At 41.8% G+C, this 12924-nt stretch overlaps 1 protein-coding gene across 2 annotated transcripts in view; it reads left to right on the top strand.

The window, feature by feature from the left end:
* The first annotated feature begins 10433 nt into the window (after positions 1–10433).
* SUPV3L1 (Suv3 like RNA helicase) overlaps positions 10434–12924 on the top strand; it is a 36864-nt gene continuing 34373 nt past the window's right edge. Inside the window, exon 1 of one of the 2 annotated variants that reach the window (XM_039480679.1) lies at positions 10434–10562. Coding sequence is in view for 1 of the 2 variants with exons in the window: in XM_039480678.1 (XP_039336612.1) it covers positions 10843–11098 (256 nt within the window). In the remaining variant the exon portion in view is untranslated. Of the gene's footprint in view, positions 10563–10782; positions 11099–12924 lie in introns of those variants that run through there. The other variant, XM_039480678.1, reaches the window with a different exon arrangement.

Here is a 12924-nt window from a genome sequence, read left to right as displayed (position 1 = left end):
ACTTCTGTAAAATGTTTTACTACTATGGCACTTTGATAAAGCAGACAAAGATTCTATGTACTATATACTGGGGTATTTCTGTTAAATGTGGATATCTGAGTGCAAATTTAACTCCCTCATGTAAGTGCCTGTTCAGAATTTTTTAAAAATATGCCAAATATTTTCATGATCACTTGCATGTTGTAATCTGGAAACTATTCCAAGAGACTTTGAAAACAGATTGTATTTAATCAGCCTCAGATTGTGCAACCATGTATAATAAACAAGAAACACACTGAGCCTCTATTTGAGTTATTAAAGTAGCTGTATTCTCACTAAAACATGTGGTTTGTCTTTAATTGGAATGTACATTGTACTTAAAATACCATTTGCAATGGATATGAATGTATTTTGAGGATGGAAAACCTGGGTTAATAGATAACTTAGGAAATTTGTATAGTATATAGAATCTTAAGTAATTTATAGTTACTAGTCTCAATTCATCCAATGTCAGTGAGAAAATCCACCCCCACCTGAGACTTATTCGGTGTCACTTATGAAATGAGCCAGTAGGCTTATTTCACTTCATAGTGTGTTTACTTTCGGCAGTCTTTTCAGAGAAGCCAAGGATTGTGACGGTTTCGTCTGCATGATTGGTCTCTTTGGGGCGAGAGTAGTTTCTCAGCCTGGCTTTGGACATACTTCGGGGCAGTATGTGAAAGCTCACACAACTGATGTACTGATTCCAATTTTTATTGAGACTTCAGGTTTTCATTTTTTATTTTTTTTTCACATCCAAACAATTGGTGATATTGTTGAGTTAAGCCTATATGAAATATACTCTTCCCTTACAGTCAGAAATTCTGTGCATGCATAAATAAGTCAAATAGCTGAATGAAGATGTCAAACTTGGTGTGTGTGGTTTTTTTGTTTGTTTTTTTTTTAGTTCTTAGGTTTAATTGATTAAAAACTTTGTTTATTCCTTTTCTTAAAATTTTGAAGATTTAAACATTTGAAGTTGAAGACTTAGGGCTTGGCTACACTTACAGATTTGCAGCGCTGCAGCAGGGTGTGAAAACACGCCCTCTGCAGCGCTGCAAATTGCGGCGCTACAAAGCGCCAGTGTAGTCAAAGCCCCAGCGCTGGGAGCCGCGCTCCCAGCGCTGTCCGTTATTCCCCACAGGGAGGTGGAGTACGGACAGCGCTGGGAGAGTTTTCTCCCAGCGCTGGCGCTTTGACTACACTTAGCGCTTCAAAGCGCTGCCAGTGTAGCCATAGCCTTAGTTTATTAAATTAGCTCAAGACTGATTTAGAAGCATGACGTTCTCTCATGTTCCAGGGTGCTCTAGCTTTGATTCTAACACAGGGCTCTATCAGACTATATTCCCAACGTTGACTGTCCCAAGTCTTGTCTTGGATCATAAAATCTTTTTGGCGCAAGGGCCCTGTCTAGATTTGCATGGCATTTGACAAATGAATGCTGTATAAACTAGCATAACAGAACCATCTAGTTACTTTTTTTAATGATTGCTTTGCTTTTTCAGGGATAAATGTCTGAAGAGATCTCAGTAACCATATCCTATTTAAACTTGTACCTAGTATGATGTGTAAATATCACTGATGTATCCTGTCTTCTATGCCTTTCTTAACCTGGAAACCCCTATTTTTCCTCTAAATAATTCAAAGCCCAATTAATTAATGTGCCATCTTTATACATCAGCAGTTTCATTTATTATATTTCTAACCTTTCACCAAAAATTGTTCCATTTATTAGAGCCTTGATCTTCCACCCACTCTTGCTAAATACTAATATATCTCTGAAGTATACTAGATAACATACAATATTTTCTTCCTAGAGTAAGTAGTAACTTTAGCTAAATTAAATTATTTGTTGCCTAATCATCAGGACATGACCTCCTGCCCCCAGTCCCCCACCATAGGTATCTAGCTGCATACAGGTAGGCTTTGTTAGAATAAAGTGGTATGTAAGAAAGGTGTCTTTATCAAACGAAGTTCAAGGGGTGTCTTTGTAGCAATGTATTCTAGGAAAGTGGAATGGAACAGATACAAGTGCTCACTTGCAGAGACTTGCTGAAGTGCTGTAATTACAAGATTATCCTACCCAGGGAGGCTGTTACCAAGACACTGACTAATAGAAGTGCGAGACTTACCTGGTTTCTAAATAAACATTGCTTTCTTTAAAATCTTCTTAGACTTAAACCAGTTATTGGGGTAACTTATCAGCTGATCTTGGAAAGTAAAGGAATTAATTTTCTAAATCTTAGAGGATGGGAGGGGTAAAGTTTATTTGGGCTAGAGCACTTGGCTATAGGCTGGGTATATGCCCGTTGCCAAAAGGTGCTGCTAGCTTGCTGAGTTGGGCAAAGCCTAGTGACTATGAGGAGTAGCAGGAATGGTAAAGGGAATGTGGGGGCGCGGGGGGGGGGAGAGGTTACAGCCTTCATCTGCCTATGACAAACTGACAATACTCTGAACAAACCTTATTAGAATTAAACTTTATTGAATTGTTAGATCTTGTTGCATGAGTTAATATCTTTGAGGTACTTGTATTAAAAATGCAATTATGTACATGTGAAAATAACATAAGGATGGCCATTTTGGGTAAGACCAATTGTTCATCTAGCTCAATATCCTGTTTTCTAATAGTGGCCTACACCAGATGCTTCCAAGGGAATGAACAGAACAGGGCAATTATCAAGTGGTCTGTTCCCTGTTGTCTGGTCCCAGCATTGGGCAAAGGCTTAGGGACATCCAGAGGATGGGGTTGCATCCCTAACCATATTGGCTAATAGCCATGAAAGGACCTATCCTCCAGGAACATACCTAATTATTTTTGAACCCTGTTATGCTTTTGGCCTTCACAACATCCCCTGGCAATGAATTTCATAGGCTGACTGCATGGTGTGAAGAAGTACTTCCTTTTTGTTTTAAAGCGGCTGCTTATTTATTTCATTGGATAGCCCCCTAATTTGTATGTGAAAGGGTAAATACTTTTCCTGCACATGCTTCATGAGTTTGTCAGGCTGTGAGTTTGTCACTGAAGTCCTGGATTCCATAACTTGCTGTGACCTCTGTGACGTCTACTGGGGTTGGTGCTGCCTGAGCAGCTAAGATGGCCCCAGGCCATTTGCACCGGCTGCTGCTTGGGGGAGGGGGGGTAGCTCAGAGCTAGGGGTTGGGGCACAGGAGGGGCAGTGCTTACCTTGTGGGGCTCCCCAGAAGCAGCATGTCCCTCCCTCAGCTCCTAGCTCCACGTGCTGCCTCCACTGGCAGCGAGCAGAGCTAGGAGCTGAGGGAGGGACATGTCACCATTTCCCAGGAATCTGCTAAACTCCCTCCCCCCAGCACCAGCTGAGGACCCAGGCTGCACTCATGGTGCTCTCCAGACTGCCCCCCAGAGCACTCATGGCACCCCCCCGACTGCCCCTCCAGGACTTGCCCCCCTCCCATATGCATCTATGGCACCCCCTGGGCTGCCCCCAGCACTCATTCCAAGCAGCCTCCCCAGCATCCCCCAAGCACCTGTGGCACCTCTGGGTTGCTGCCGCCCCAGCATTCAGAGCACCCCATGAGCTACACCCTCCCCTCAGCACTCCTAGTATTTAGTCAGGGATATAGTACAAGTCGTGGGCTGTGAATTTGTTTACTAAAATACCCATGACTAAAATGTAGCCTATTCATGATTCTATAGCTCTCTGTCATTTCTTCCTTAATTGTCTCTTTTCCAAGGTGAACAGTCCTAATCTTTTTAATCTTTCCTCATATGGAAGCTGTTCCATACCCTTAATCATTTTTGTTGTCCTCCTTTTCCAATATATCTTTTATTGAGATGGGATGACTAGAACTGCACACAATATTCAAAATGTGGGTATGCTATGGATATATATAGTGGTATTATATTTACTGTCCTAGCATCTATCCCTTTCCTAATGATTCCTAACATAGTTAGCTTTTTTTTGACTGCCATTGCACACTGAGTGGATGTTTTCAGAGAACAGTCCACATCTCCTCCTTGAGTAGTAAGAGCTAATTTAGATGCCATCATTTTGTATGTATCGTTAGGATTGTTTTCCAAAATGCACTTTTCATTGATCAATAATGAATTTCATCTGCCATTTTGTTGCCCAGTTCAGCCAGTTGTGTGAAATCATTTTTTAATTCTTCAGTGTGTGTTTTGGACTCAACTATCTTAAGTAATTTTGTATCATTTGCAAACTTTGCCACCTCACTGTTTACCCCTTTTTCCAGATAATTTATGAATATGTTGAACAGCACTGGTCCCAGGACAAATCCCTGGGGGAACACTCCTATTTACCTCTCTCCCTTCCGAAAACTGACCATTTTTTTTCCTACCCTTTGTTTCCTGTTTTGTTTTTTTTAACCAGTTACTGACCCATGAGAGGACCTACTATCATGTCCCATGATACCTTACTTTATTTAAAAGCCTTTGGTGAGGGAGCCTTGTCAAAGGCTTTCTGAAAATCCAAGTACACTATATCTTAGTGGATCACCGTTGTCCACGTTTGTTGATCCCCCTCAAAGAATACTAATCGAGCGGTGAGGCATGATTTCCCTTTACAGAAGCCATGTTGACTCTTTCCCAACAAATCATGTTGATATATGTATCTGTAATTTTCTTTACTATACAGTAGACCCTTAGAGTTATGAACATCTTGGGAATGGAAAATCGTAACTGAAATGTTTTGTAATTCAGAACAAAATGTTATGACTTCTTTCAAAAGTTTACAACTGAACATTGATGTGTAATACAGCTTTGCATAGTAAAGTTTAAGAAGAAAAATGCTTTTTTCCTTTTTTTAGTAATTTATGTTTAACACAGTACTGTACTATATTTGCAGTTTTCCCCATCTCTGCTGCTGCTGCCTGATTGTGTACTTCTGATTCCAAATGAGGTGTGTGGTTGACTGGTCTGCTCATAACTCTGAGGTTCTACTGTAGTTGAAATTTGCCTGTAACTGAAGTTAGGCTTACTGGCCTGTAATTGCCAGGCTTGCCTCTGGAGCCTTCTTAAAAAATTGGCATCACAGTAGCTATTCTCCAGTCATCTGGTACAAAAGCTGATTTAAGTGATAGGTTACATACTGCAGTTCTGCAGTTTCATATAGGAGTTCCTTCAGAACTCCTGGATGAATACCATTTGGTCCTGGTGACTTTTATTACTGTTTTTTAAATTTGTTTCCAAACCTCCTCTACTGCCATTTCAATCTGGGATGATTCCTCACATCTGTCAACTAATATACCTAATAGGGAGAGGTGGTGCTAAGGATTTTCTTTCATTATTGGCCTCTGAAGCCACCCCCTCTGCAGAGATATGCCAGTTCAAAGTGGATTCTCCAGAGACCACCAGACAAAAAAAGCCTTTTGGATAAAAGCCTGGGGTTTAAACTGACTCCTGCCTGATCCATCAAATGGACAGGCCTCTCATCCACAGAAGACCCCAATCCTTAGGGGAGGAGTGGAAGGACCTGGCCTACTGAGGCCCCATAAGACTGTTTATTCTGAGCTGAAGCTTTGATAAACTTGTTAGCACAAAACAACAACAAAAAAACCACCTCTAGGTGGGATGATGCATGCAAGTTCTTTTATTGCTTTTAATACATTTCCTCTAGGAGGCTTTTTACCTTAAGAATGAAGTAGGCATGCTTAGAAAGAATTGTGTATCAGTAGCAATCACTCTGTTGTTAGTCTCTGAAGAGAAAGCAAGCAGGTCACCCTCGGCAGACGGTCTTTGCTGGGAAATACACAATGAAGATTGGGAACTGTGCAGCCTGGGAATAGCTCGGTGAGAATTCTAACCAGAAAGGCAACCGCTGGGGAGCTGGAAGCCTGAGCACAGTTGTCCTTGCTGGAACACTGGGGAAATACAGCTGCAGTTGGCATAAAGTGGGGCACTGCCAATAAACCTGCAATCCTTGTACCTTTAACATAACCTAAATTTCAAAGGCTTATGTTGGAATTATTGTGTGTGCAGAGTATTACTATGATGCTAAATTAATCAGAAATTCCTTTATTAAATCCAAAGGCCAACTGGTGTTTATACAATTGCTCTAAACATGCCTAAAAAGCCGAACTAATAAGAAATATACTACATCTAAACAGTAACAAAACATTTAGAAGCATTTGAGCCAAAATACTTACAAACGGGCTAAACCAGGAGTGCTTAGACCCCTATTGGTCAGGCAGGTATTAGCAATGTACCCTTTAACAAATGTGTGATGTCATTGCTAATTATTGACTTCAGCTAAAAACCGATCTAAGACAGTTCACCCTTATTTCCAGTCTTAATCCAGTTAAAATTTACAACCCCCTTTCTTCCCAAGACTTTTCTTTTCCTCCTCCTTGCTGACCAACAGTTTTTCTGTTGCACCTGGGTTCACATAGGTTTATTGTTAAGATAACACTGGTTATGTGGGGTGAGAAGGTTCATGTTGGCTCCTTTTTAATACAGATTTTTTTACTTATTTAAAACCATCTGCAGTCAATCCCTATCGCTTAGAAGCCTTTTAAAAAAAACAAACCTTTATTTAGCTTATTTTTTTGAATCAACCATCGTCCCATCTCTATTCCATCTGGATTTATAACTTGTTATTTTCAAAGCCTTTCTAATTACTAGTTGGGGTGTTTTTTTACAACACATATTCCTTAACCAACTTAAGATAACTAATTTTTAAAATTTAATATTTTTTCTACAGCTTGCATCTGTTAACAGCTAGTCTTAATTGCTCTAACATGTCAAAAATCTGAATTAACTATACAAGAAGCCTTGATACTAACACATGAAAGTATATTCAGTCTGCCCCTTAGAACAGATGTGTGGTGAGCTGTCAGCTGAAATTGCTTCCATGTAGTAGATGCAAGCTAAAAAAAGGCACCTATAAAAGGCATCAATAAAGTTCAGTTCAAGCCCACCATATTACAAGTGCAGCCTAAATCATATCCTAACCCCATCCCTTGTCCTTGAATATTTTGCTGACCATGCTCCATTCCTACTCTGACTTATGTGAAATATTAAAATACGTATTCTAGAATCTCATAGAAACTTCCCAATACAGTATCTGCATTTATAATTCCCCTCTAATTTATCATCCACATGCCTGCATTTGATTAATTACTGGGATATAAGGCCTAGTTTTCATTAGCACTTTTTACTTGATAATCTTAATGTTGTACGATGTTGATTACAACTGCACATACAAAAAATGCTTTAATATTTGAGATTTTAAAATTCCCATAATTTGGGTGTAATCCATTTATTCATAACAAAACTCATAAAAGAGATACTGATTTTACTATTGTTGGCCTTCAAGCTCAAAGCTTTTCCAAGCGGATCCCAGATCATGCCTTTTTGCAAATGGTTGTTAAGAAAGTTGTGTGAAATCTGACCGGAGGAGAAAACAAGGCTATAAAATGGGCAGCCTTTGGGCAGGAACATTTGTCTTTCACCTAGGGAGGAGTTTCAAAAGGTTGCCTCAGGTTTTTTTACACAGTGAGTGAGTGGCGCTTAAATGGAGTTATTTTCTGCAGGAAAGGCTGTTTATTAGTAACAATCCAGGCTGAAATATAGCCAGCAGCTGACATCACAAAAATGTTTAGTTGCCACAAAACACATTTATTGTGGCTCAGGCTTATGTTTTTTATTAATGAAAAGCCTGAGTTGTTGAGATGCAAGTCAAGGTGAGAAGGAACACCCAGCTTGGGATACATGTGGCACAGGGTGGATATAGGGTTGCCAGCTCTGTTTGGCTCTATTCCGGAAGGTTTCATCACATGATGTAATGGCAGTAATGACTGACCTGTTCTCAAACTCATTCACTTCAGAGCCATCAGTGGAAATAAGGAGCATTGTATGAATCAATTTCACATTTTAAACATATTGCATTAAAAAATCAGTATTACAAAATCTCCAGTTGTAATGTGAATCTTATTTTTAAATAGCAAGATTGGGTTTAGGTTACTTTGCTTGTTAATGCATGCTTAAATGTTTGTGTGTATATGTGTGTTAGTTAATTCCATTATTTAAAAATACAGAAAATAAAATACCATACCATTAGAAAATGACAGATACAGCAAAAACATTGATTTGACTTAATAAAATATTATTGTATTTACATTATAGAAGCTGAGTTTCCTGTAGCAGAGTGCCTTTGCTCAGAATTTTTCTTCTTAAATCTGTACTTCAGCTGGCTTCTTGCTGCTTTGAGCAACTCTGGGGACTTTTTGACATATTCATAAAAGTCAGTGCATGACATACTATAATTCAGTTGCACCTGTAACTCTGCTTTCACAACACTTTCACTCAGTCTGTTTCTTTCTTTGCTCCAAAGCTGAGTCATTAAGCTGAAGACCCTTTCACAGTAGGCATTTGAGACTGGAATTGAAAGTGTGAAAGATACAAGTTTAAACATTTGGCTGTTTCCACTTTCTGGAATTTGTTTGAAAACTTCTACCCATCTTTGATCTATTTTTTGCTCCTTTGAAATGATTTCTCTTCTTACTTGCTGTAAAATGCAGTAATCATCAAACAGCTTGTCAAAGTCAATTTCAATGCGAAGAACTTCAGCCAACTTCTCAAGATCAGACCATTTTACTTCATTGTCCAGTGAGAGGACTGACATTTGTTTGAAAACAGATGTCTTGAAATCATACCATTTCTCAAGGTATGCAATGCATCTTGAAAACGCCTTATCTGCTTCTTCCTTAAATTTCCTCTTGTTAGATGGAGAGACATTGCACAAAATAGCCTGAACTGATCTTCCATAAAAGTTATCCTCTTTCCTTCTCTTTAGTTTAGAATGAAGACTTCCCATGACACAATCCAATTCTGTACAGCTGGCATTATTGCATTCTAGCTTTTTTAGTGCTTCATAAAATACTCCCATCAGGTTATGCAGAAAGTAAACATAACAAAGAGGGAGAGACTCCTGCTCATCCTCACTGAATGCTTCCCATATAATTTTGACACATTCTTCTTCCCCCTCTGATATGAAATATGCCTTTAACGCAGGCCAGCATTGTAGGACTTGTTCTATCGCAGGCAGAAGGGACAGCCACCTAGTTGGTACATGATGCAGAATTTCCTTATATTCAATTTCTACAAATTCAAAAAATGAACTGAGAGATTCTGACTTTTTAGCAGAGGAAGAGAACTCGCTGTATACTTTCAGGACAAGACTTTCAACGTCAAAACTCAAAGCTTTCATGCCATTTTTAATACAGTTATGAATTACATGGCATTTGCATCCAACCTCAATAATTCTGTCATTCAATTGTTTAAGCTTCTGATAAACTGACCTGTGTTTCTCAAAATTAACAGATGCATTATCAGCTACATAAGATGATACACAGTTTATATTAAGGCCGTTTTCTTCTATAATATTTGAAATGCGTGCAGCAATGGCCTCACTTGTCTCATCATTATCATGGTAAAAATCAAGCAAGCCATATTTAATCCCTTCTGTCTTGGAAAAATAACGAACAGTTATTGGGAAAAACTTTCTATTTCCCTTATTAGAGGCGTCCGATCCAACTGAAAAAAACCCTGCTAATTCAAGGTCATTAAGCAACAGTTCTTGTGATTTTGGTGCCAAAACATTCTCAGTAATACTAGTTGCTTTTGTCCGTCCACAAGACATTTTTCTTGCAATTTCTGAATCCGGTAGAAACCTTGGAAGCATATTGTTGCCACACTGACTAGCATAACTTAAATGATGAACCACACCATGGTAAATTTCTCCGATTTCTGCTGCTGTCACTAGATTTACTTGAGGTGCCTCCTTTTTTGTAAAAAAGGGTGCAATCTGAGGTGTTCGTTTCTGATTTTTTACAGCTTCCTTGTGTTTTGTACATTCTGCATGGATATTAACAGCTCGTCTCCCTTCATATTTAATGGAAAATGTCTGACGACACAAAATGCATTCAGCTGTAAATTCATCGACTTTGCGAAGCCAGTTTTTATAGTCTGGGTCTTTACACCAGTTGTCATTGTAACAACAATAGTATTTTTTCTTTTTTACGATAACTTCAGAGCTGCTATGTTTCGAGGAGCCCTCACCCTCATCCATTTCTGTTCTCTTTTTCGGAAAGTGCGAGGCAGTGGAGCGTAGACTAAAGAGACCAGACAACGCAAACGTGCATGGATCAGTTACGGTGCACAGACTTTACCTCATGACAAAACCCAGTCACACAAGCTGAAGAGATGCACGCACAGTGCACCTGGTGGGCAGAAAAATGCACATTGCCGTGGCATTTAAAGCCCCGGCGGCACTACTGGAGACATGGGATTCACCATTCAGGATTCATGTGCGGAGTGCCCTACGCCTTCGGCCCCGGCTTCTCCCAGCGCTCTCCTGGAGATTGAGATTTCACTCCCGGAGACGCAAAGGCAACGCTGGAGCACTGGCAATCCGGAGCCAGCCCGCAGCTAGCAGGCATCCCACCAGCCAGCACGGCGGTTGGGGGGTCCAGGCCGCCCCTGCTTGGGAGCGCTCCCCCCGCCCGCAAGTCTGGCCCCGCGGCCGCTGGGGCTCGCTGTTGACACCCAGGCAAGTCCCCGCCCTGGGCCCTTCCACCCTAAGCTCGTCATTGCTAATGGCCGGCGGCAGGCGCTGCTGCCCGTCCCGGTGTCAGTGAGTCAGGAGGGGGCCGGCCGGGTATCGGCCATTCCTCTCCCCGCGGAGGCGCGGCAAGCCCGGCGGGGCTGCTGCCGTCTTGGTTAATATTTTCCTCAGTCAGGCACCTGGCCGGGCAGCCCTGCCCGAGGCTCTGTGATGACGCAGAAGGGCTGCGCCGCCAGTTGCCGGCGGAGCGGAGTGTGTCGCGTCTATGCACCGCTGTGTGTGGCTGCTGGCCCGGCTGCCGGCCCGCCCGGGGCCCTCGCCCCGCCATGCCGGCGCCGCCTCTGCCGCCTTCCGGAGCCTGGGGGGGCTGCGGCACCCGAGCCGGGCCGCCTCCTCCTCGTCCGAGCGGAACGGCGGCAGGGCCCCGGACACCGCCCTGTTTGTGCCCCTGCACGTGCAGCCCCTGGCGCCGGGCCCCGAGGGGGACATCGGGGCCGAGCTCACCCAGCCGCTCAACAAGAGTAAGTGGTGCTGGGCCGTCCGGGACGTGCGTCAGGTAGCAGGGGAACAGCGTTTGGCGTAGTCCTGAATTGTAACAATACTAGGAAATAGTCAACACAGCGTATCTGAAGGGATCAGTCTAGTTCTTGGTATTGCTACAATTCAGGCCTATGCTAAACTCTCTTTACCTCCCACCTGGCGCAGAAGTCCGTCTGTTATGCTGTAGCAAGTAGCTGTTTGAATACTATCTATTTATGGAGAACTGTAATGTCTTCTTTTAACTGTAGAGAAATGCAGTATTACAAGAACAGAAATGTATACGAAATCTGTTCTCCTTTACAGTGTCTTCATGATTAGCATAGGACATATCTACTCGTACATTACTGAATTATTTACCAGTTTCATTTCTTTTTAACAGACCTGAGGCAAGGACCTCTGAATTGTTCAGATATGGGCTTGTTCCTTAAGCATAGTTGTAAGAAAAATGGAACCAAGAACCTACAAATCTTAATTTGTCAGGATTGGCAACATATTTTGTTAAAAGCCTACAAGGTGTGTTGTAATTGGAGGAAGAACCTGTGATTTAGTTTTCTTTGCCTCTTATTATGGAAAATGTTGTATTACCATAGAGGGCACTTCATTGGCTAAGTTGAAATCTTGTGGGCAGTCACTTTTATATGTGGTAGCTTCATAACTTCACTGTCACAGATCCTAACCAGTCTGCATCTGAAATATTAGTTTCCTCAAATTTCACTTTGTGATGGGCAGGTGGTAATGCTGCCAGATGTCTGAATTTTCTCCAGATCAAAATCAAACATACCTGCTCATGAGCATTTCTAGTAAATGCCCAGCTATGTTAGAAACTTAATACACACACCACTGTATCTTGGAGGATCATCTTCAGACACCAGGGTGATGACTTGGGGAATCTGTCTATGTGCAACATATGAATTCTGATTGGTGTTACAAAGCTGTTATGAATTATTGTATTATGGCAGGTGTATCCTCTGTGAATGGTGAATTCACCATTTGCTGAGGGGGACTGTAGCACATCTATCCCAGTCCAGATATGGTGGTGGTTTATTAGATTGTTAATGGTCGCCTGTTCAGGTAGAACTATCTTGGGACAATGGGTATGCAAAGGAGGATGTCTAGTCTCTCCCTCTTCTCTGCAGGGGAAATGGAAAATCACCAAGGAGAGAACAAAGAGCCCAGGTATTGGTATGGGGATAGATAAACTCAGGAGACTCTCAGATAAATAGGAAGCTTTGTCAGGAGAGAGGAAGAGATGGGTAGGATTTTGTGGCAGGTGGTCAGTTTTGGGTGAGCAGCCTAGGTCAGAGATGATCAGCTCACATAGAAAAAGGTTCCAGGAGTCTGAAGAAAAACCATGAGCTGCAGGGGAAAGATCCTGGACAGCCCAGAGAACTGGGCCCAAGCCAAAGGAATTCTTCAGAGTAGGGAGGAATCTGAAGCATGCATATAGATGTATTTATTATTTTGTATAGATCTGTGTATTTCTCATTTTAAATAAGTAAAGAATAATTGTGGTTAGAATCCTGTACAGAGTTTGTCTGTTTGCTTTCACTGTCATGTACCCTTAAAGAGAGAACCTGTAAACCAGAAGGCGAACAGCTTTGGTGGGATTCTGGGGAATGTGATCGAGCTGCTGGGGAGGTGGCACTAGTTTTAGGGCCTAGACAATTGGTCTGCAGGGTCCCCTGCCAAGAGTAGTATGAGACACAGATCTGGGTCTGTGCATGCCTAGAGGGCCAAAGCCAGGATGGTGCCTAAACTCTTACCAGTCCCAGGAAGCTAAGGGCATGTTTGGTTCAACATTTGGTTC

The sequence above is a fragment of the Mauremys reevesii genome, linkage group 7 (assembly GCF_016161935.1).
Source record: "Mauremys reevesii isolate NIE-2019 linkage group 7, ASM1616193v1, whole genome shotgun sequence".
Taxonomy (NCBI): Eukaryota; Metazoa; Chordata; order Testudines; family Geoemydidae; genus Mauremys; species Mauremys reevesii.
The sequence above is the reverse complement of the archived record's forward strand: the minus strand, read 5'-3'. Positions and strand labels throughout refer to the sequence as shown.